The sequence below is a fragment of the Pinus tabuliformis genome, chromosome 1_2 (genome assembly GCF_031772625.1).
Source record: "Pinus tabuliformis cultivar Carrire ecotype Pingquan chromosome 1_2, CPIR1, whole genome shotgun sequence".
Classification (NCBI taxonomy): Eukaryota; Viridiplantae; Streptophyta; class Pinopsida; order Pinales; family Pinaceae; genus Pinus; species Pinus tabuliformis.
The window spans coordinates 279,270,319-279,294,316 of NC_142298.1; the positions used below are offsets into that span (position 1 = coordinate 279,270,319).

The 23,998-nt window shown below is 34.8% G+C and overlaps 1 protein-coding gene across 1 annotated transcript in view; it reads left to right on the forward strand.

Annotated features, from left to right (window-relative positions):
• The first annotated feature begins 22,947 nt into the window (after positions 1-22,947).
• LOC149205425 (myosin-12-like) overlaps positions 22,948-23,998 on the forward strand; it is a 35,223-nt gene continuing 34,172 nt past the window's right edge. The window contains exon 1 of the mRNA XM_089395067.1: positions 22,948-23,404. Within this exon, the coding sequence (XP_089251193.1) occupies positions 23,402-23,404 (3 nt within the window). The 5' untranslated portion in view covers positions 22,948-23,401. The remainder of the gene's footprint in view (positions 23,405-23,998) is intronic.

Consider the following 23,998-nt stretch of genomic DNA (forward strand, 5'->3'; position numbering starts at 1 on the left):
GGCCTTTGTTGCCAAGCATCCTCCCAGAAAAGAGCCTTGTTGCCACTGCCTATTTCCCAGAAACTATGTCTTTAGATGATGTCCCTGTTCTCCTAGGCTTGATTCCAGATGACAAAACCTTTGATGTTTCCATTGATCTTGATGATTTTCTCTTGCGTTAAGGAGGGAGTGTACTTTTCTCTCTAGAGGTTACCCCAAGGGGAGTTGGGGTTAGCTATCCATCTCCAAAAAAATTTGGCTCCCAGGGCCTTGCCTAGGAGGTCTATATCTCTAAGACCGAGGGCACCATATTTTTTTGGCTTGCAGATTTTATCCCATGCTACAAGAGCCCATTTCTATTTGACCTCAACACCTCTCCATAAGAAGTTCCTCTAGAGGTTCCTGATTTTGTTTGATATTAGTTTTGGGGCTACCAGAGCCGAGTACATGTATAGTGGGATGGCCTGAAGGACATATTTAACCAGAATAAGACGACTAGCCAAATTTAGGGATATGAAGGCCCAATTGGCCAATATTTTCTCCAATTTGTTTAGTAGGTTCTCTCAAGTGGCCCGGGAGAGAGACCTATCAGTAAGGCGAACGCCAAGGTAGGTGGAGGGGACAGAGCTGATAGGGATGGCTAGGATTCTGGCGATGTTCATGCAGATGGGGAGCGGAGTGTTAAAGAAAAACAACTTGGATTTAAGGGGATTGATGGAGGTGCCCGAAGCAGCAGAGAAGTTTGTTAAGATGGACATGAAGGAGGCGACCTCTTTGACGGATGGGAAGCCCATGAGAAGGGTGTCATTCAAAAATTGTTGGTGAGTTGTAGGGGGGATAGAGGCATGGGGTTGGAGGCCAGAGAGCTTATTTTCATGCAGGGAAGTAGTGATAGAGCGACTTAACCCTTCCGCCATTATAACAAAGAGGAAGGGAGAGATTGGATCCCCTTGCCTGATACCCCTTGAAGGAAGGAAGGGTTGTGAAGGTGAACCATTCACAAGGATAGAGAAGAAAGCTCCTGACACCATAGCCATGATCCACTTGATGCTTTCCTTGTGGAAACCGAACGCATCCAAGATCTGTCTCATATAGTTCCAGCTTATTTTGTCAAAGGCTTTGGACATATCTAGTTGGATCATCATACCAGGTTTTTTTTGGGATTTGAGAGAATGAATAAGCTCATGAGAGAGGATGATGCTATCCATGATTTGTCTTCCTTCCACATATCCAGACTATTGGTGGGAGATGAGGAGAGGGAGGATGAATTTAATTCGATTGGACAGAATTTTGGAGGGAAATTTGTATATGACATTGCAGAGGGCTATGGGCTTGAATTTGTCCAGGGAATCTGCAAAGATTCCTTTGGGTATCAGAGTCAAAAAGGTGGAGTTGAGGGCTTGAAGGACATACTTCTGAATTTGAGATTTCTCCACTAGGTTATGAACATCCATCTTTATGATAGGCCAGCAAGCTTTGTAGAAATTAGTGTTGAACCCATCCGGCCCTGGAGCTTTCCCATTGGGCATTCCCATGACAACATCTTCCACTTCTTAGAGGGGGGATTTCCTTAGGAGAATTTTATTATGGTCCTCCATGAGGATTTTGGGAATATTCTTGGTGATCTTTTTGATATCCTGATCCTGATCATTCCTTGTCTCTTTGAGAAGAGAGCTTAAATAGTTTGTGAGCTCTGTTTCCAAATCCTCTTGAGAGTGAATGAGATGACCCTCTTAGTTCTTCAGAGCTAAAATTCTATTGTTCCTCTTGTGTTGTATCATTGTTTTGTGGAAAAAGTTTGTGTTCCTTTCTCCACATTTCAACCAATTTATTCTGGATTTTTGTTGCCACAACTTTTCTTCCTGAATGGCTCTTTCATCCCATCTTTCTTGTAGTGGTTTTTCCTCTTGCTTTCTAGTCTCCGATAGCCCTTCTTCAATTATATTTTGTTGAAGTAGTTCCAGTTGTTGTTCCAAGTTTTTTTTGTCCGTGATGATATTTCCAAAAGTATCTCTATTCCATTTTTTATTTCCTCTTTGATATGTTTTAATTTTTGTTGGAAAGAATACATTTTGTTTCCAGTTCTGGAGGGAGAGAAGGTCCACCATTGTTTCATTTTTTCCATGAAATCCAGGTGGTTCAACCATAAGGCCTCAAACCTAAAAGGCTTATTCTTCAGACACTTGAAAATTTGAATCTTGAGAGAGATAGGCCAGTGATCAGACCCTGCTTGCGGAAGGATTCTCGCCTCCGTTTCCCAGGGGGTGAGATAGGATGCCTCAAAGAGAAGGAAACGGTCTAAACGGGAGGCTATTTGATGGTCTCCTCCTCTTCTGTTATTCCAGGTGAATAAGCCATTTCTTGTGGGAATGTCAATAAGGTTGAGGTTTTCAATGGTGGCAAGGAAAGCCTCAGAGTCCTTATCTAACTTCTAGATTCCTCCTTTCTTTTCAGATAAGTTAGTTATCATATTGAAATCACCAGCTATGATTTTGATGGGGTGGTGCAGAGGGTCGAGGAGATTGGAAATGATTTGGAGCATTTTGATACGATCTATCACCTTGTGCGAGGCATATACATTGGTTATACTAATGGTCTCGTTGGTGCCTATGATTCTCAGGATCACAGTTAAGGAATGGTGAGTGGCCAGAGAAGATAAAAGGTCGAATTTAGAATTTTTCCATAAAGTCATTATGCCTCCCGTCATGCTTGCAGCCGTATTAGACAAGGAGTTGTAAGGCTTGAAGCACGAGTTGAGCAGGAGGGGAGGGTGAGACGAGTCCAGCTTCGTTTCTTGAATGAGCAGGATGTCAGGATGATCAGACAGGACTCTGCTTTTTAAGATACGTTTCTTCCCAGGACTATTGAGTCCCCTAATATTCCAAGATATGCAATTCATTGACATGGAGATGGGTATAGAGAAAGAGCCTTTACCTTTCCTTCATTGATTAGCTTGGCTCCCAGTTCTTGAAGGAGCTGACTGGTGGTCTTTCGTCCTCGCTTTCTGCTTGAGCCTTTGAGGTTGAGTCCTTCTACTGGGATGTTGGCTAAAATTCCTTTTGAAGTTGTACTTTCTTGTGCTGGAATGTGGGATTTGAGTTTCAATTATTCCTGGAGGAGATAAGCTCCTTCGATTTTTTGTAACTATTGTTCTGATATGGCATTTATTCCTTTTTGTTTCCATTCCTCTGCGATTGTTGCAAGGTATACCCCCTACAGAGCTTCTTCTATTGCGTCTTCCTCTAGTGTTTCCTCTGATTCTGTTGGTTTCATTTCTGTATCCTCTAGCGACTTCTCTTTACCTCTGTTGGTATTACCTGTGTCCCTTCCATCTTGATCACTGTCTTCTGGGTGCATTTCTTCCTCTCCTGCTTCATCTGCTATCATTTCGTTAGGATCCCTTTGTTGTTGGTTGTTGTTCAGTACCTTGAACTGATTCTGGCTTGCTTCTTTGTATAGGTTCTTCTTGGGGATAGATTTCTTCCTATTATTCTTGTTCCTGGAGATTACTTTGGTGAACCCTTCGCTCTCTTTTTGTTTATTTTCTTACTCTTGTGTCTGAGGGGTTTTATTCATGGGACAATCTCGGAAGAGATGCCCGTGCTCGTGACACTTCCTGCATCGGAAGGGAATTTGTTCATAGTCTATACTTTGCAACCAAACTTTATCCCTGAAGATTAGTTTGATTGCTTTTGGTAGAGCCCCAGAGACGTCTATGTAAACACAGATTCGGGTGTAGGAGACATAGTGACCCATTCTGGTGCCTTTAGACATTTTGATATACTCCCCTAGTTGGTCCCCAATACCTTTTAAGACTGAAGGAACCCAATAATCAGTTGGTAAGGAGTAGAGGTGTACCCAGACTAGAACCCTAGTGAAATCCTCCTTTTCGGGTGTGAATTTCCCCCTCCAGAATCTCATGTATAAACCCACTGAGTTGTAGAAATAGGGTCCTCCTTCAAAAATTTTGTCTTTGTCTCCTAGGAGGTCAAAGTTGACTGTGAAAAATCCTTTAGAGCCTAGCTAAAGTCTTATCTCCCCTTTGGGTGTCCATTTGCTCTGGATCCACCAGTTCAATGCTCTTTTTGTTGGCCATATTCCCATGAACTTGCATATGACCGCGTGTTCCTGCATGTATTCTCTGTATTCAGCTACCCCGAGGTCTTGGATTTCCAGTTCAGGGATTTTCTTGGCTTTGGGATTACAATTTTTCTTGGTCTTTTTCCCCTGATCTTGCGGCTACTCCTGAGATTGTGAAGGATTAACGTTGCCAGAAAAGGGCAAGTCTGTAGTCTTGCCCTTGTCTGCGCAATTGTCCTTGGTTGATCTTTTCACTGTGTCTTTGTTCCTTTTTGGCAGCTCATTTTGCTGTGGATAAGTAGTTTCTTCTTTGTCCGAGCTTCCCCCTAGTGGTGTACAGAAGGCGGAGCTGGAGGAAAACTTGGTGAAGAATGAAGCTTGGTCTGGCGGCCGACCAAAGGCCATATCCTTGAAGGAGCGAGTGCCAGGAAGCTGTAGTGGAGCTGTCATGGCAGGAAGGGCCCCAAGGGCCAGAACCAGAGGCACCTAGGGGAGAACGCGAGGTCGCACAAACCCTAGCACACAGTCCGTTTTTTCTCAACCACCGCAAAAACTTATTTTTCTGATAATAAAAAAAACAAGATGCTTCCTCTTCTCTGTACACTACTTCCTCTACTTGACTTGTACGTGATCGTTAAGTTATGAGTCATTTTTATGTTTGTTGGATTATATGTTTTAATTATGATGATTTGTATTGTTTAGAATATCTACAATGCAACAATAACTTAGAGATATAATTTATGTTTCATTCAATCTACAAGTATTGACAATTTGATTAATTTATTCATGTAATTTGTTCATAATGTCATGGTTTAAATGTGTTGAAAACTTAGAGTTTTTTAATTCTATGGTTGAAAATTTTCCATTTTTTTTATCTTTAATGTTATGGTTGAAAACAATTATAATTTTAGCGATCTTTAGTGTCATGTTATTATATGTTTAACAACATGGATGAAAACTGATGGAATTTTAATGCATTTCGGATCCCATTATTTTATCTGTATCATCATTACTAAAAAACGTTGAAATTATACATAGGAAAGAAAAATGTTATTCTACCAAAAATATTAGTGTGTTTTTTTCCTCCAAAAAAATTGTTTTTTTCACAAAAAAAATGGTTTACTGCCATTTTTTAAATATGTTGAAAATTAACCCTAAAAAAAAAACATTGTTCCAATATACACACTTTTCGTTTTTAGCACTGTTTTTCATGTATTTTGGGGGTTTTTTGGCTAGATTTCCCATTTCAAATTTTACATTGTTTATGAGGGAGAGAATCAAAAACCAAATTGTGAATATGTAGCTTAGAGTCTCCAATGATTATCAAATAAGGGATATTGTCAGTTGTAGAGATCAACAATCCTTGGAGAAGGCCATAAGTGTCTACTTGGTTATTAGAGATTTCTCCAAGGCTCCATGAGAATAATATTTATATGTTTCGTCTGAGACATTTATCCATTCTCCAAAGACTAAACGAGTCTCCTCCATTTTGTGCTTGACACAATTATAGTTCCTCGTGTAATGCCCCATACCTATCGACTATGTTCACTATGATATGGGGTTTGAATTCACTATAAGGGAGTTGTCACTCATCAAATCACCAAAGAGATGTTGGTTGATAAAACCTATGAACTAGAACATATGTGTATCTGTTTCGAAGTTTAGTTTGAAGCTAGTGAACTTTCCCAGCATTGAATCACATTCACCATGAAATTTGGTGGAGGTTGATGACCATAATAATTCAAGATTAGTTTCCTCCAGATAATCTAATAGGGAGTAAATGAACGTATATCACTTCATGGTTGGTTCATGCGAACCATCAAAAACATTTGTACCCTGGGTGTGACTCTATCAACCGACAATGCATAGTTTGCATAGTTAATACTTATAGCTTCAGACAATTTGATTGTCCTTTATTCTGTTACTTGCTTAATTACTGGCATATTAAGGGACATCATACAATTCATAATCTTAGACCATTAAAATGAGGAACATATAAGATATATTAGCTATGATTTTAGGTTGTAAATAGTAACACGTGGCTAGATTGTAACAAAATTTCTTATCGGTCTCAAACGAATGTCCATGTACAATAAAGCATTTCCTGGTCAAAGATGACATAAATCCAAAACTTCAGTTAGACTAATTACTTAGAAAAAATCATCTTAGTAGCCAATTAAAACAGAATCAATAATTCCTTGTAATTTTTTTACTTCTATGTTATCCACACTTCCCGATGAAAATTGTTGATGTGACTTTCGCAAATGAAGTTTCAACAAATTGCTACTAACACCTACAATATTGCCACAAATTAGGCAACTCCTTATGATAAACTTCCTTTGTTGCCAATCAATGAAAGGTTTTCCATACAATCTCTTATCCAGTTCTACAAGAATTCTCATGTAACCATCATTTGGTTGTGCTCGATAGTGAACTTCTTTAAATCTAGTCCATGCTTCAAGAAATGTCTCATGTCTGCAAATAAGACCTCAAAAAAAAGAAATGTATAATGGAATACAACAGAACTATGAAACAAAAACATGGCACAAAATGCATAAGGAAACAATAACATAAATCTACTAAAACCCACAATAACCTTACTTCTATAGCATCAAATATGCAAGAACAATTGTTGTGCTACGACTTTTCCTTTAAAACAATACACAAGAAACTTTCACCCATTTCTTTCAACCTTCTCTATGAAATCAACTGCAACTTAATAAATATAGCTAATATTTGCTTCATCAACATCAAGTATATGTTATATCAAAATGAAGCAATGACAAAATGAGTGTCATGTAACAAAAAAAAATATGATAACATATCTCACACATTTTAGATGTTTCTGTAAAATAATACATTTTGAAAGAACGTTAATATAGGTCAGAGTCTTTGTGCTCATTGTATTGCAATATTTTTTTTTTTTTAAATACTACCTGTTAGTCTTACGAAATTTAGTATTTGTCACTCGTCACTCTTATGTCAGACGTTATGACGACTGCTAACATTGGGCTTATAGCACATCCATTGTAAAAATAACGCCTAGTGCCGTTCTTACGACGATATTTACTTGTCGTTGTTACGACAACTACTAGCGTTGAAAACAATGCCTGTGTTGGTCTTACAAAGGCTACTACTCGTCTATGTTACGACAGATGCTAATGTCGACAATATATAGTGCATTCGTCACAAAAAATGACTTCTCGTCGGTCTATCAACGTTGGATTTTCGATCGCTCTTTGGATTAGTTCATCCGTGTACCAACGTGTGTTGGCCATCAAAATTACCACGAATTTGCAAAACATTGATAATGTGATTGTACCACGTTTAACAAAATTACGACGAATTTGCAAAACATTGAAAATGTGACAAAACCCCATTTTGTCACTAGCGACGAAATGTTGTCGTAATAGCGACAAAATGTTGTCACAATAAAAATGTCTCCATTTTTATAGTGTCCCTCGAGGACATCCAATATACTTGATGGTATGTGGAAGTGAAATTTCATATATATGTGTTTTTTGATGTTATACCCCTCAAAGGGGTACCATCAAGTGTTACTTGGGTTTCCAAATAGGTGAAACCTCTTATATTTCTTACATATGTGCTTCTTATATCATAAGTTCACTCCATGAATGATAAAATATTATGTTATTTATAGATTCCAAAGCATGTATCTAGCTTTAAAAAAATTCTCTAAAAATGTGTTCAAGAAAGTGTAGCACTTGTGATGTTATTTATTAGCAATTGAAAAATATATAGAGCAAAAATGATAGATATTGCTGAGATTTACTGTAGAAAAGATATTTAGCTATCACAATAGACAAATAATGAACTAAAACTGCACCAAAAAGTACGCCTTTACTAGTGGAAGCAATGTTCACTTGCCTCTTCAAGGGGACAAGCTCCAATTAAGCACTTGACTTGATTACAAATGACTTCACAATACATCTTTCACATTGTTGATACATCTTTATATAGTATTTTCTACCTCCTAGAATTTTTCTAATAGAAAAAATCTCATAGTAAGCCTTCTTACATTTATTGATGTCACATTATTGCATGGGCCTTATTTACCAGTGATGGCATCTATACATAGAAAGTGCCTAGTAACATATGTATATATAGGGGGTTAAGAAGAGAAAAAAATAAAAGTTGAGCTGGAAGAAGAAAAAGAAATGTAAAGAGGAGCAAACTAAGGAAGTTGAGGATGTTGAATGTAATAATTGAAATAGGGAACATAGATATAACCAACCTAGATCCATCTTAACTCTGGATCTATCAAGCGTCGAGAGGGATCAAATCTCTCGAGGTGCAAAACCTCTTTTTTGAGTGCAAAACTTGAGGAAGGTTTGCACCTCTAGAGATTGGATCCCTCTCGGAGTTTGATAGATCTAGAGTTACGATGGATTTGGGCTGGTTTAATTATTAATAATTAATAATTATAATTAATAATTTTTTATTTATTTTTAATTTAATTTATATTTTCATGTATTGTAACAAAGCCTATTCACAACATAATAATGCCACGTTAAAGTGGAGGTGAATATCCATAGTTAAAAATCTTGTTATATTGCAAGTATTAAGTTTTTATGTGCTTATTAATGAAATTTAAATATGGTTACAAAATTATTATTTTAACTTATATGGTAAAATGGATCTTAATTTATACTACTATTTATATCTTATATATTTTAGCGTGATAGGGGTTTTAGATATATCTTAAAAGTAATTATAATATTTTTGCTCTTATATTTAATTAAAAAAATGTTATAAAATAAAATTCAAATAAAATACTTTGATTTTGAAATGAGAGTTGGTTTTTGGGCATGTGGTATTGATGAGCCATGGTATTGTAGCAAAACCTATTTACAAGTTAATAATATCTATGGGTGTGAATATCTATGGTTAAAAATATTGTTATATTGTAAGCTTATTATAAGTATTAAAGTTTTTATGTGCTCATTAATTAAATTTAAATATGGTCACAAAATCTTAGGTAAAATAGATCTTAACTTATAACAAATTGAATTTTATTATGTTTATTATTTTTAACTTTTTACGGACACTATAAATCTCTCTATTACCATTAACCTTTTATTATTATTTAATTGAGCTGTCACGTAAATGTTTAGAAATCCTTTATGTCTTATAAATTGAATGATATTTAAAAATGGTTACTTTCTTACATTAAACCTACACATCTCCCCTACACTTGGCTCTAGAGCTCCTCTCGACACAATGATGGGGATGCAAAAATAAAAATAAAAAACTAGGTTGAATATTTCAAAGGAGAAATGCCCTTAGCTTTTGATATTTTGAATTAACTACATTCTTTCATGTCCATGTGGACCCTAATGAAATGCTTTCTTATTCCTTGCCACCCTTAAATCATATGCATTAGAGAAAATTAAATAAGTCCTTTAGAATTTTGAAGGTTAGGAAAATACTTAAGTAAGAAGGATGGTGAAAATTGAACATTGTTTATGATCGTGGCACTAAAGCCCCATCAAAGGAAGTACCTCAAAACATGCAACTATTGGCCCAAACATTGTCAACATAGCAAGTTACACCTCTATAATAGACATCACAATAGATGTGAAAGGCACCTTCTCAAACCTCAAAGGGATTTCAAAAGGGGAAAGAGACACAAGTAGAAAATACTAGTTTTGGTTATTCCCACATGGTGGTTACTAATTTTGTGGTCGTATAAGGAGTCTTAATACTTTTTTATTAACCAACTAATCCCTATGAAAGGGCGGGCGATTAGTTAGCAAAGGGGACTAGTTAGCACAAGACAACAAGCCAACGTAGTCTATAAAAAGAGCTTCATAGGAGGATAGGAAATTGTATATAGTTAGGCCATTGGAATTTTGAGAGAATTAGTCCTATTTCACTTTATATTTTTTATGGACTCATCATTAGGGGGATTTGTCACATTAGTTTTATTCCCGTCTTCTACTCTCATTCACTTGCTATCTGTATGCAATTATGAACAGGAAATTGTATATAGTTAGGCCATTAGAATTTTGAGAGAATTAGTCCTATGACTCATCATTAGCACATTAGTTTTATTCCCGTCTTCTACTCTCATTCACTTGCTATCTGTATGCAATTATGAACTCCGAATTTTGGTAAGGAAAGCAATAAATGCCACGACTAAACCTTTACGGTCCTCATCCAATATGAAAAAGTATTAAATTTATTTTGTATTTAGAGCCAAGGCATATTTCCACTAGTGAAATAATAAACTTCAAACAAGTTATACTAGTGTTCTTTCATTTATTGCCTTATTTTTATGTTGAATAAATAGATTTATGTCAGCATGCATGTCCATTTTATTTTCTCTCCCATAAATATATTTATAAAAAACTAGTATTCAACCTCCTCCTATCACTCATTTTCATGTTCTTTTAAATTATGTGTTTTATGAAAGGAAACATGATTAAAACGTCCTATATTTCTAGCCATATTTAGTGATATTTCCCTTTTACCACCTGCAACAAAAGCATAATCATTAAGAAATGCAAAAGCATATACTATGTACCACCCTATCCCTACAATAAAAACTAGTATAAGCTTCATAGAAAAATATATTTAGTATAAGCTTCATAGAAAAATATATTTAGGAGAGTCGAGAGTACCCTTTAGCTTGAGAACTAACTCTAAGATCTAAAACAATGTGGGAAAATGCTCCTACAAACCTAACATTTACTCTCCTCTTTTTTTTTTAAAGTAAAGACAACATAAATCAACGCTACTAATAATAAATCTACTTAATAATATTATTATGGTTGAGTAAATTTATGACATTGTCTAAACATGTTATAGTTTGGAAATTTTTTGTTGGAATTTAGCGATTATTTATTTATTTTTTTTCCAAATTTTAAATTTTGTTGTTTATAATGGGTTTTTGACTATATATTTGAATTCAATACCTTAAAAACCCTTGGGGCACTTGGATTGTGGAAAGTTTACAACTCAAACTTGTGATTCCAAGAAATCCTTACCAAATTCTCGACAACTTACACTGGAAAATATGCCAAAAAACTCTCCATGACATACACCAGATAAACTACAATATTTCAAAAACAATATACATTTATATCAATAAAAAAAGGCAAAAACTTTTATTTAACGGTTATTTCTCTCTTTTTATAAAATGCCTAGACCAATATTAGAGGAAGGTTCGACACTATGGAAGAAAGGGATTTGTGGATCATACTGTTAAGTTGTTGTTCCATACCAGAGGCTAATGGAAAAACCTGTGAGCAATTTATGAAACCAACGTTTCGGACTAGCTAGGTGAGTCCATCATCAGGGCAATGAGATCTATTTTTCGTTAAGTTGTTGTCTACCAAGGCCACAAATTTGCCTAAAAAGTTATTTTTCGTCATAATCCGACATTTTTTTTTTTCAAAAAATCTGATGATGAAGTGTTTGAATTTTTTTATTTTTTTTTTATGGTGGAAATGGATTCAACACCATCAAAACCCCCTATGCACCCAAAATCCTGAGATTTGACATCTGTAACTCAAATTTCCCAAAATTATTATCAAATTTTAACAAAAATCATGTCAAAATTTCAACTATTTTCTAAATAAATTTATAACCTCAATAGACTATTCTTACTCTTTGCACTTCAATATATTATAGTATAGAGTTAGGTAGTTCGCCATGATTATTAAGAAACATCCACTCCCTTTGGCAAGATGGCTAACTAAATGATGGAGGTTCATTGGTCCTCCACATTATACCAAATATTTTAAGTGTAATCATCTCTTTCTTTGATCACTTCAAGTTCACGGAGTTTCATTGGCCCGCGTCATGATGCCATATATTTTAAGTGTGACCATCTCTTACCTTAATTAAGGAAGACTCACGAGAGAGCAAAATATATATATATATATATATAAAACAGACATGTTTCATCAAACAAACATTCCAACTTGTTATTAATTAATTGTGCAACCACTAATCTCTAATTTAACAAGGGATTTAACCCCTCAATGATGGTTATTATCCACTCCATAATGCATTTGCTTATTAATTCAATGGTTGTATTCAACGGGATCCACAATCCACACAAGTGTTTTGTAAATTATTATTTCAGAGTTTTATATATATATATATTAATAGATAACAAAATTAATATGTAATATAAGAAGTTTTTTAAGATTATTTCAAATTCTAGTTAAAGTACTTAAGACTCAAGTAAGGTTGACATAAAGATGTTAAATTTTGGCTAAATAATTAGAGAATAAAAGAAAAATCACTTTATAGAAGAATTATATTTAAATTTAAAGAGAATTTGTGATGTGATAGAAAATATAACAATAAAATAAAATTAAAATACTACAAGGAGGTAATCAACCCTAATTAAAAAGATCAAAAGTATTTCTCTTTTTTGACAAAAAGTAGTGTAATGAGAAAAAAGCAACATTGTAAAAATAAAAACAAATTCTCACAAGCTATATAGTGAAATAAGGCATTGGAAAATGCCCGAATGTTATGGGTTGAAATAATCTGTCATCTTTGTGGGACTAAGAAGTGGAAAATGAAAATTTCTTTATCTTAAAATGTCTCTCATATACTCATATTAAATCATAATGTCAAAATATTGAATCATAGATTGAAAGAATTTGTCAATTTTGTGGTACTAAAAAAATTGAAAATGAAAAATACTTTACCTTAAAAAGCTTTATATACTCACATTAAATTATAATTTCAAAATATTTAATATAGACTTTTCTAAGCTTCTAACTTATTAAAAACCACTCTTAAATATTTTCAATCGTGATTATAAAATTCTCCAATCAAATAATTTATAACTTTTTAAAATTAATTTAAATATAAATTAATCATCTTTATATATAACATTTACCTTAATTTAGGTACACAATACCATCCAGCCTATATAAATAATTGAGAAGAGAAATAAAAAATAGTTAACCCTTTGACCTAAATAATGAAGAAAATAAATAAAAAATAGGTAGAGGGTCTTGCATTTGATTAGGTGCAATTCAATTGGTACCCCTTCGCTTTCTCGTTGACTATTTGGAATTATGCTAGCTTAAGCATTACATTTCCAAGTGGATTTTTCTTTGTACATCATAGTTTTCTTTATTTTTAAAAGTGTTTAATATTTAATATTAAAGGTAATGGATAAAGTGATTGGGAGTTTATTTTAATTTTTTTCCCGTGAAGGGAGGTCTATTCTTGGGTTAATATAGTTATATTTAGATAATATTTATATAAAGGTAGGGGATTACATTTTTGTCATAATAAATTATCAAAATTATTATTAAAGTTTTATTCATCATTATAATATAGTAATAATAATTATTATGTATAAAAGTGTGAAATATGGAAAATTTTAGGGGTTAATATTCGCAAGTGGGCTAATTTTTCATGCTTTTTCCAAAAAAAGATTCTCCAATTCTTATTTTTCTTAAAAAATATTTGCCCAAATTTTATATGATAAAATTATTTTACCATAAAAATCGTCATTATTTTATAGAGACTACATTTAAAATCATTATAAATTTGAATATTCTTAGAAGAATATCACCAAACACATTACATTTCACATATTGGATTCGCGAAGGTTTCTAAACATTAAGATAAATATTCATCCTTAAAATTTTCGTTGGTGTGAAAACAAAAATAACTTAAAGTTGTAATTGGAGTATATTGGTAAATATGAAAGGATAGATCCTACACTAATTTATGAGACAAAAATTATAATTTAACCATGGCAAACAAATGAAATTAACAACAAACTATTAACAACATAATATCCAAAGAAAACTTTTCTAGGAGATAAACTTTACATTCTAAAGCACACCCAATATATTATTTAACAACTTTAAAATATGGAGTCTCTATGCTCTCAACAAGAATGTTCAACATTAGCATAATTTTGGAGAAATTTTGGTAGTGTAACAATAAAATAAAGGTTACTCTCACACATTTCCTCTAGCTATAAACTAAATTCAGTATCACATATTTCCTCTATCTATGGTAGTCAATAAATAGGCATAGAAAATCATAAACCATTTATCGTTTATTAATTCCACTTGTTGTAAACCACCAATAAGTTATTTTTTACCATTACTATGCATTATTCTATGTGTCAATAGGACATTGCAAGGTTCCATTACAACATTGCAATATTATTTCTTCTTTATGGAAACCACCAATAGGTTATTCTTTGCCACTACTATGCATTGTGCTTTGCCACCAATAGGTTTATTATTTCTACTTGCTAGAAATAACCAGTATGTTAATCTTTGTCATTGTTAAGCATTATTTTATGTGTTACTACAACATTGCAATGTTCCATCACAACATTGCAATATTATCTACTCCACTACAACACTGCAATGTTATCTACTCCATTCCAACACTGAAATATTCTTTGCTCCAGTACGCTACTACAAGGATCTTTAATTCACTACAACTCTACAATATTCTCTCCTCTACTATAGCTCTTTATGGTGTATGATGCCTCCAACATTCTCCCACTTGGCTTACACCTTGCAAGGGTGCAAGGGAGAATGCATAAAATATGATCTAATTGTTAGGGCTCATAAGGCCCATAAAATCACAGTACCACTTGAATTACCTTGTGTTCACTGTTTCATCAATGCATTTGCAACATTCTGCAATGTGCTAATTTTCTTTAGTGTCACCTTTCCATCGTTTACTGTGTCCCTAATTAAATGGTATTATATATATATATATATATATATATATATGATTTGTCTTTGCATGAAAGGTTTGCTTCTTAGCCAAAAAAATGGCACTATTACTCTCACATTATTGCAATAGCTCTTTGAATTAGCCCCACTTTTAAACATAGATCACAAGCCAAATGGCCTCTTTTACAAGCATGAATAACTACCACATGCTCTAACTGTATAGTGAACAAAGCAACCATAGTTTGTCACTCGATCACCCAATTCATTGCTCTACCAAACAATTAAAACACGCATCCACTCATAGATCTCCTTCTGCCCACATCCCCTGCTTAATAAGAATCAACATAACCTTGTATATCCATTGAGTGTGAATCATCTAAAACATCATTACGATAGAAAATGCAATATTCATAAGTACCTCACAAATATCTAAACAACCTCTTCACTACAACCCAATGTTCACATTTGATATTAGCCATGAATTAAATCAAAGCTCCCATTACTTGGGCAATGTCTAGTCTAGTACAAACAATAGCGTACATCAAACTACCAACTACACTAGCATAAGGAATATGAACCATATCCTCCATCTATAATGTTGTTGTAGGGAACTTCTCAACTAAAAGCTTAGTTCCCACCAAAATCAAAACACTCGATAGTGTACAATCTACCATGTGAAAACATTGTAGTATTGAGTTATATACTTATTCTAGTTCAACCAAATTCGTTTATTTTCTCCATATCTCCTAATCTCCATTTCTAAGATATATTTTGTGGCCCCCTAGTCCTTCATACCAAATTGTGTTGAAAGTTGAAACTTCAAATCACAAATCACGTCCTTTATATTACCAAAAAACAATATATCATCCACATATAGGTGATCGCAAGGACATGACCACGATCTTGTTTGTAATACACATAGTGATATGATTTGTATCTAGATATCCTAATCACAACATAGAGGAATCAAACTTTTCGTACCACATTCTTAAGGACTATTTGAGACCATATAAAGGTTTTTTTAACTTACAAAGCAATGACTCTTTAACTTTTCAACAAATTTTTGTGGTTATGTCATATAGATCTCTTCCTTCAAGTCACCATGTAGGAATGCAGTTTTCACATCCATATGTTATATCTCCAAATCAAAGGACACAATTATAGATAATAGGAACCTAATATATGTTAACTTGGCAATCAAGGAAAATATCTCACCAATGTCTATCCCCTCAACTCAGGAATATCTTTTGGCAGCCAACCTGCTATAACACCCTCCAAAATTTTGCTATATTCAAATTTTGGAGCCTACCCTCTATCATGTGAAGTGTCGCTTTTGGTTGTCAAGTGTCATTTCATGTTTCTTCACATATTCTAAGTGTTCATATTCCTTTCTAAGTGTTGTCACATCATCAAGAATAACAATAGTGCACTTTAGGGTCATATTACACTTTATGGTCATAAAACGACACTTTTTGGTCGCAATCGCACATACTTTATATGTTATACTTGGTGAGTGCTTGTGAACTGGAATTTTGATGTATACTTCCTAGTTTTGGGTCTTATTTAAGTTCTATTAATGAGTTAAGTTGTGTCGCACTTGATTTTACTCCTAACTCAGTGTGTTTTTCAAGGTTGTTCCCTCCTAGACTTAAACAATTTTCTGACTTTACAAGCTTCCCTCTAGGCTAGGGAAGCACATTGCGCACTCTCAAGGCTTAGTGGAGCCCCCCTTGCCAGTTGTGATTGTACCCTGTGCCTAGAAAGCCTTCTCTAGTGCACATCACACTCTCAGTCATTAAGACCCATCCTTGTTGCTTGTCTATACGCCCTGCACCTAGCCTTAGCCTTTTCCTCCCAGTTGAGTGCACCACACACTCTCAATGGGTAGTGAGACCTCCCTTGTGCATTGTACCTGCGCCCTTCGACCTCCTCGTGACCCTGACTTCCCTTCTAAGCACACAATGCATCCTTAATGAAAAATCATGTTGAATATCCCTTGTTGTTGCACCCTATACCTTCCATCAGGCCTCCTCTTCCTCTAGTTGTGCACACAATGCATCATCAATGATCAATGAAGCCCCTCCTTGTCTCTTGCAAGTGTGCCTTGTGCCCAGAAAGCTTCTCTCTCTTCCCTTGGTGCACTATTGATCCACAAACAAAAAATTTGCATGAAGCATGATAAAATAGGATATTTTTGGGCTAATGTTTGCTTGCCATGAGTGATCTACATCTACAGGTGTTCAATGAAGCATGGAAAAGATCTGTGAGGAGATCTAATGAGAATTGTTGCCTAAGGAAGCATCTTGAAGACAAAGGCACCATGTTGTGACAGTTGAAAGAACAACAGATCCTGATGATTAAAGTGACTCGTGAAGATTTCGGGATCTCTCAAGACCATTTGGAGGGTAGATGGAAACAAAAATGCAAGACCTGTTATAAGTATTGAAGGCATAGTGGCAGTATCGTCACTTATCAAAGAACCTTATGTACAAGTCACCATGAGTCCAAGTCATCAATTTTGTTGACTTGTCATATTGTCGTCACATGATGATGTGGAAATTATGATATAATTTTGACAATTATTGTAAATGTAAATATGTGGAAGTCCAAGAGTCATATATGGACAAAAGAGCCACATGGAGAAGTCCAAAAGTATTATAGAAGTCCAAAGGTCACATTAGAATTCTAAGATTCATGAGGAAGTTCAAAAGTCATGAGGATATGAAATTTCATTCCTTTTGTTATAAAATAGCCTCCATTACTCTAAGATAAGACTTTTAACCTTGGCTTCTCCACCCAAGCATTAGAGAGGAAGATAGTTCTTTTGGAGAGAAAGAAGTGGCTTAACGCTCCACTATTGGAGCTAGTGGTGTTCATTGTATTAATGTATCTTGGAACTTTCACCTAATATTTGAAGCTCTTTTGAGCCAACACATTTCATGCGTATATCGTGAATGTTTTGAGACTATTCTTTGGATGTTTGCAATATATGTTGGTATTCACATGTACTAAAGAAATTGAAATATTTTCGGTGGATTCGGTTCTCATATCATTGAATATGTGTTGTATTTGTTTTCATGATAGTTGCATCTGTGTGAACTATTTCGCTTGATGACTAACAATTCTTCCTTATGATATGTGTGTGTCTTTATTGGATTAGTATTAATACTTATTTTAATCACTTTGTTTTCTTCCAATGAAATAACCTTGATACAAATTATAATTGAACATTTCACAAGGCATACTTGCTTGCTCATTCGAAGTACACATGCATTGCTCTCTTATCCTAACAACTGCAACCAAGGAAAATATTCAAGTAAATGACAGTCAGGTCATATTTCTGGATGGGACTCCTATACCAAACGGTGTGAGATCTAATTGGGACTTCATATCGGGGAGATCCCCTGTATGTTGGCGAGATCCAACACTATCAACAAAAGCTTGCCTTGTGTTTTTCAAGATTGCCATCTAAACTGATCTTCCTTTTGAACACCCATCTATGTCCAATGGGTTTCCATTTTCTACGTAATGGTACTAAGTCCCATCGATCATTATTTCTAAGCGCAATAATTTCCTCATCCATATCTAGTCTCCAGGATTCTTGACTTCCATCCCCATTACCTCTTTCATAATTCTACGCTCATTAAAACAAATATACATATGAAATTAGATGGAGTATAATTATACCTACTATGGTTTCCTTTGTTGTTGAGTGGACCTCCTTAAAGTTTGAAGTGGATTTTCTTCCTTCTCTTATGAACTCTTTAAACCCTCCTGATTAGATACATTATGAACTTCTTGTTCACTTTCTAGTTTAGTTTTTTTGGTCTTGAATGGTGGCTAAATCACTAATTTCTTCTCATCCTTTTCTAGCATCATCACTATGGGAGAAGGTTTAACTTCTTTGAAAATAACATTTCTACTATATTAAACTTTTCCATCCACTTGATTCCAAAGCATATACCCTTTCACAACAACACCATTTTTGATGCAAATACATTTAATCACCTTGTAGCCAACTTACATCACTTATCCTTAGGCACATGAGTATATGCCTCACAACCAAAAACACGAAGATACTGAAGTGAGGGCTTCTTGCTTGTCCAAACCTCCATAGGTGTATTATCCACTAACATTGAATCTATAGGATACTTGTTAATCAAGTAATATGAAGCAACAATTGCCTCTATTGAGAACTTTTCTAGGCCAACTCCATTAAGCATACTCCTACCTCTCACCATCAACTTTCTATTGACATTCCACTAAGGCGTATACAAAGTTTTCTTATGTCTTTCAATGCCATTCTCCTTAGAAAAATTATCAAACTTTAGAAAACAAAACTTACTGTTATTATTATTCCTCAACACCTTAATCTTTACATTTGATTTTTCAAGAGAGATTTAAGTTCCTTAATTGGCTAAAAACCTCATATTTAGTTTGAAAGGAATATACCCATGTCCTTCTAGAATAACCACCGGTGAATGAAACATAATATAAAGCCTTAGAAATTGAAAAAAATTTAAAAGAATGAAATACATAAGAATGAATTAACTACAACCTAGAATATTTATGAGAACTATAACAAAATTGGACATGGTTCTATTTTTTATCAATGTAATGCTCACAAAAATTGTCCATAACACCTGATGTTCAAGGTGATTAGGCTCTGATCCTAAATGCAATGAAGGAAAAAGTGTAGAATACGCTGTTAGAAATTTGAAAGAAAGAGCAGAGAGATTCATACACAACACAAATGGCAGTTGATACTTTTATTGATCACCACATGTACAAATATATAAGACATAAATCACTGACTTTGACACATCTAAATCATGACTACAACTCATACATTGGAAACAATAACTTCTAGACTGACTCCTCGTAACTCCTAATGACAACTACACATGACATGGAAACATTACTTCCAACACCCTCCCTTAATGCTTACATGAAAAACATTGAAAACACATATTACAACAACAAATATAATATTTGTCTGACTGGTCTTCATCAACACTAACATCCACTCTGGAATCTTGCAAACACCGCTCTTTCACCACCACATCTTCGAGCCGTCACTTGACCTCCATTTAAAACGTAACCTCCTTTGACCATCGTTGATGAACTTTGCAAGATCAACAATATTGACAACTAGGCTTGTTGGGGCTTCCGCGATAAGAGCCACCAAGTAATGAACCATCCTATGGACCAACTACTATCTGTCAGATATTTCGATTTCGACTATCCATCAGTTTCTAGGATGGAGGTCTGGACACTGAATGTGTTCAAGAGTTGATAAAACAACTTGACCTTACAAGAATTGATGTTTCAGACGCCGATACTTCCAGCGTAAGAACCACCAACCCTTTTTATAACCAGAATAGAAAAGTACTACAAACATACATATAAACTCACAATAGAAAAGAAAGAAAGATCCAAAATAAACATCGACCCATGATAAGCTCATAGCTCATAGAAGACATCCATTGCCACTAGACATTTTAATGTAACGCTGTGGAGGCCTGTATAAATCTGAGCATGGAACTTTTTTTTTTTTTCATCAGCTCCGACAAAACTGAATTTTCGGCTTACTAGCCCAAGGCGCTGGAAACAATTGCCGTAGATGCTCTTCAAGGCGAGAGATGTCAACCATGTATCCATAAAACGATTCAACTTTTACTTCAACGATTCTTCAACCTTTTAGTTTTGAGCCGGTTTGACGAAAGGATGCAGAGGCTTGATGTTAGCCTTTTCGTCGCCAGAATTAATGTTGGATAACTTGCTTTGGACCATATGATTAGTAGGTGGTGCCGAGAAATAAAAATCGAGCCCGTAAGCAGAGTACTAAGACCAGGACAAATTACATCAGTGGAATTGGTCACCTCGACGAAAACCTCGTGCGACAAGTTTTCTGTTGCGAAACCCGTGAGCATAAGAAACGCAGAAAACATGAATCCAAGGGGACGCGACTCACATCCAGGATTCGAGACCCGACTCTTCATTGTCGTGATATTTTGAGCAGAGAGACAGTCGTGGCCCCACTGGTGGAATTTTTCCTGAACGATCCAAGGCATTCCGATGACATAGAAGAAGCTCAGATTCATAATTGCATTCAGGGTAAGCTTAACACTCCCTCTCAGAACATTGCACCCTCTTCTACTTTTTTGTAACCAACGACCACAGAAGGGCTTCTCCCATATTCCTCTAGAACCGTCATCAAATCCTCTTCATGCGGCTATGCAGATTCGAGAGAACCCCGAAGGCATTCATTTCCGAGCCCGCAACAGATCCAATTAAACCCCTGAAGAACAATAACAAGGTGGAGAAGAAGAAGCCCACAATTTCTAAATTCCACGCTGCAGTTTCTAAATGACATATTTCAATAAGGGATTTGAGATATGTATTTTCTGGCAAATTGTTGGACGTTTTCTTCAAAGATGGCCAGATTTCATCCTCCTCTTACACACAACACACACATGCATAAATATTTATAAAGACAGATTTAACAATCACTCTCAAAACAACAATTTGTTCTACTACATAAAAAAAATGATTTACTCTCCTACCCTATTCTTATTAGAAAGAATCAATTGTTATGGTGTTCACATCTTCCTGACCTTCCAGCAAGGGAATCAAGCTAGAACAGGGTCTGATATCATGTTAGAAATTTGAAAGAGAGTAGAGAGAGATTGATACACAACACAAATCATACTTGATACTTTTATTGATCACCATATATACAAATATATAAGACATAAATTACACACATCTAGATCATGGCTACAACTCATACATTGGAAACAACAACTTCTAAATTGACTCCTTGTAACTCCTAATGACAACTACACATGACATGGAAGCATTACTGCCAACATATGCTTCCTACATGAGAAAAACATGTAGAAATTATAATATAATAGTTACAAACAAATGAAATGAACAACAAAACATCAACAACTTGATATCAAGGGAAAACCATTTCCCCTTTTGAAGAAAAATCCCATGCTCCAAAGCACATTCAAACTACTATTCTTGACAACTAAATAGTAAAGATATATAGTCTTTGTGGGCTCAAAAGATCATTAACAATAACTTAATTTTGGAGAAAATTCAACAACATATAATGAAATAAAACTTAATCTTACATATTTCCTAACACTCAATACATAGACATACTAAAAACATACACAATCTATGGTTGACCATTTCTACTTATTGAAAATAATCAACAGATTAATTGTTATCATTACTTTGCGTTATTTTCTGCTCCACTACAACATTGCAATATTCTCTTCTCCACTAAAGCTTTGCAATGTTCTAACTTAATTACAGTTTTGCTAAGTTCCCTGCGTCACGACAACACTGCAAAATACATTGCAATATTCTCTACTCCACTAAAGCTTTGCAATGTTCTAACTTCATTACAGTTTTGCAAAGTTCCCTGCTTCACTACACTGCAAAATTTGTTCCACTGTAACATTACAAGGTTCCTCCTCCACCACAATGCTACAATATTTTCTGCTCCACTATAGCTATCCACCTTGGTGTATAGAATGCAATACTTAGACTTGACAAATTCAATATAAGGTGCAGAGATTTCCGAAATTCAATATAAGATGCAGAGATTTCCAAACTTGTTGCTATGGAGAGAGTAACTTTGGAAATTCGACCTACAATATTTGGGTGATGGGGAGTGAAGTGCGATGACCATTCTGTGAAAATACAATCGAATTAAGCAATTTTCTTTTCCCTGGTCTCAGAGAAACTTTACTATACGAGACGTAGATACAAGTACATTAAAGAAATACGTTGCAATTTTGAAAAAGAAGTAAAAAAGAAAGAGCATACACACATGGGTGAAACATAATATATGCTGTTTGACAACTGTAAGATGTATGGTGGATTGATGTGTGAGTTTAAGCTTTTACTTCCATTCATTCTGCTCTTTGTCTTTCTCATTCTTCTTCAAACACCACACACTTCTCTTTTTGCCTTTTGCACTCAACTGTTTCAGAACCCATCTGTTTCAGAACCTACTTTTCAGGCAGCCGTCCCCATTCTTTGATGTAAATAATTTATATCCATTATTAATATATTCATTAAATTTCCTCCTTTCTTTTCTTTCCCCATAAAGAATCAATGTCTAGAACAGGAAGGTGAGGTGGGTGAGGTGGGAGAGGTCGGAAAGAGCCGAAGGAAGCAAAGTTGATAAAGCAGGGCCGGCCATAAAGCCCCTATAGAATCAAGCCTCAAGCCTCTCTTTTTCTCCAATCCTGTAGCCGATTGTGACATATAAAGAATACAGCATTCGTCTTCGGCTAGGATCGGCGATAATACTATCGATTGCTATCCCGCGCCAGCTGTTCCAAATTGGTTTTTGTAGAGGAGGAGGAGCAGCAGCAGGATCGCTTAATGCTTACCGGGATTCGATCCAGCGTCATTTTTACGTTTTTTTGGCGAAAGACGCACACAGGAGGAGGATCATCAACTGGTCTCAGGTCGGATCATCGAAAATCGTTGAATTTGCCTTTTGGATTTTGTAGCTGAGTTTGTACCTGTACATCACGAGAAGATCAAGATTTCGGATTGCTGAAGATAATTTGGAAGGGGCTGTGATCGATATCAATAAATCATAGAAGATGGTGAGTTTTTGGATAATTATATATAAAAATTGTGATTTTTTTGTAATTTAGAATTTATTTTTGAATGCATAAATAGATTCACATTCAGTAGGCTAAAAAAGCTTTAGACTTTCAAATTCTGCATTAAACAATTTAAATTCAAATTTTAAAAAATTTACAAGATTAAAATTAACCAGAAACCATATCATGAAAAAAGCTATTTCATTAAGTGTGATTATGTGTAAGTATTGAACTGGGAAATATAAAAGGTCATGGAGTGCTTGTTTCTTTGATAGCTGGAAACTTGCCCTGACGATGAACCACAATAGTTGGTTCTAAAGGCGTCGACAAATGTCTCTCTTTATGTGATTTACCCCGAAGTTCTACTTATAAAAGCTAGAAGCATGAATGGAATTTGTGAAGTGGTGATTTGTTAGTCAAATACAATTTAAAAATTTAAGAAACTGTTAAGATCTTTGAGCGGAGATGCTCAGTCTATAACCTAGTATGATGCGTAATGATGCCTCATCAAAATTGAAATTTAGTTTATGTCCTCCAAAATAAAAATTTTAAAAAATATAAAAAATAAATTAAATAACTATAAAAAGATAATGT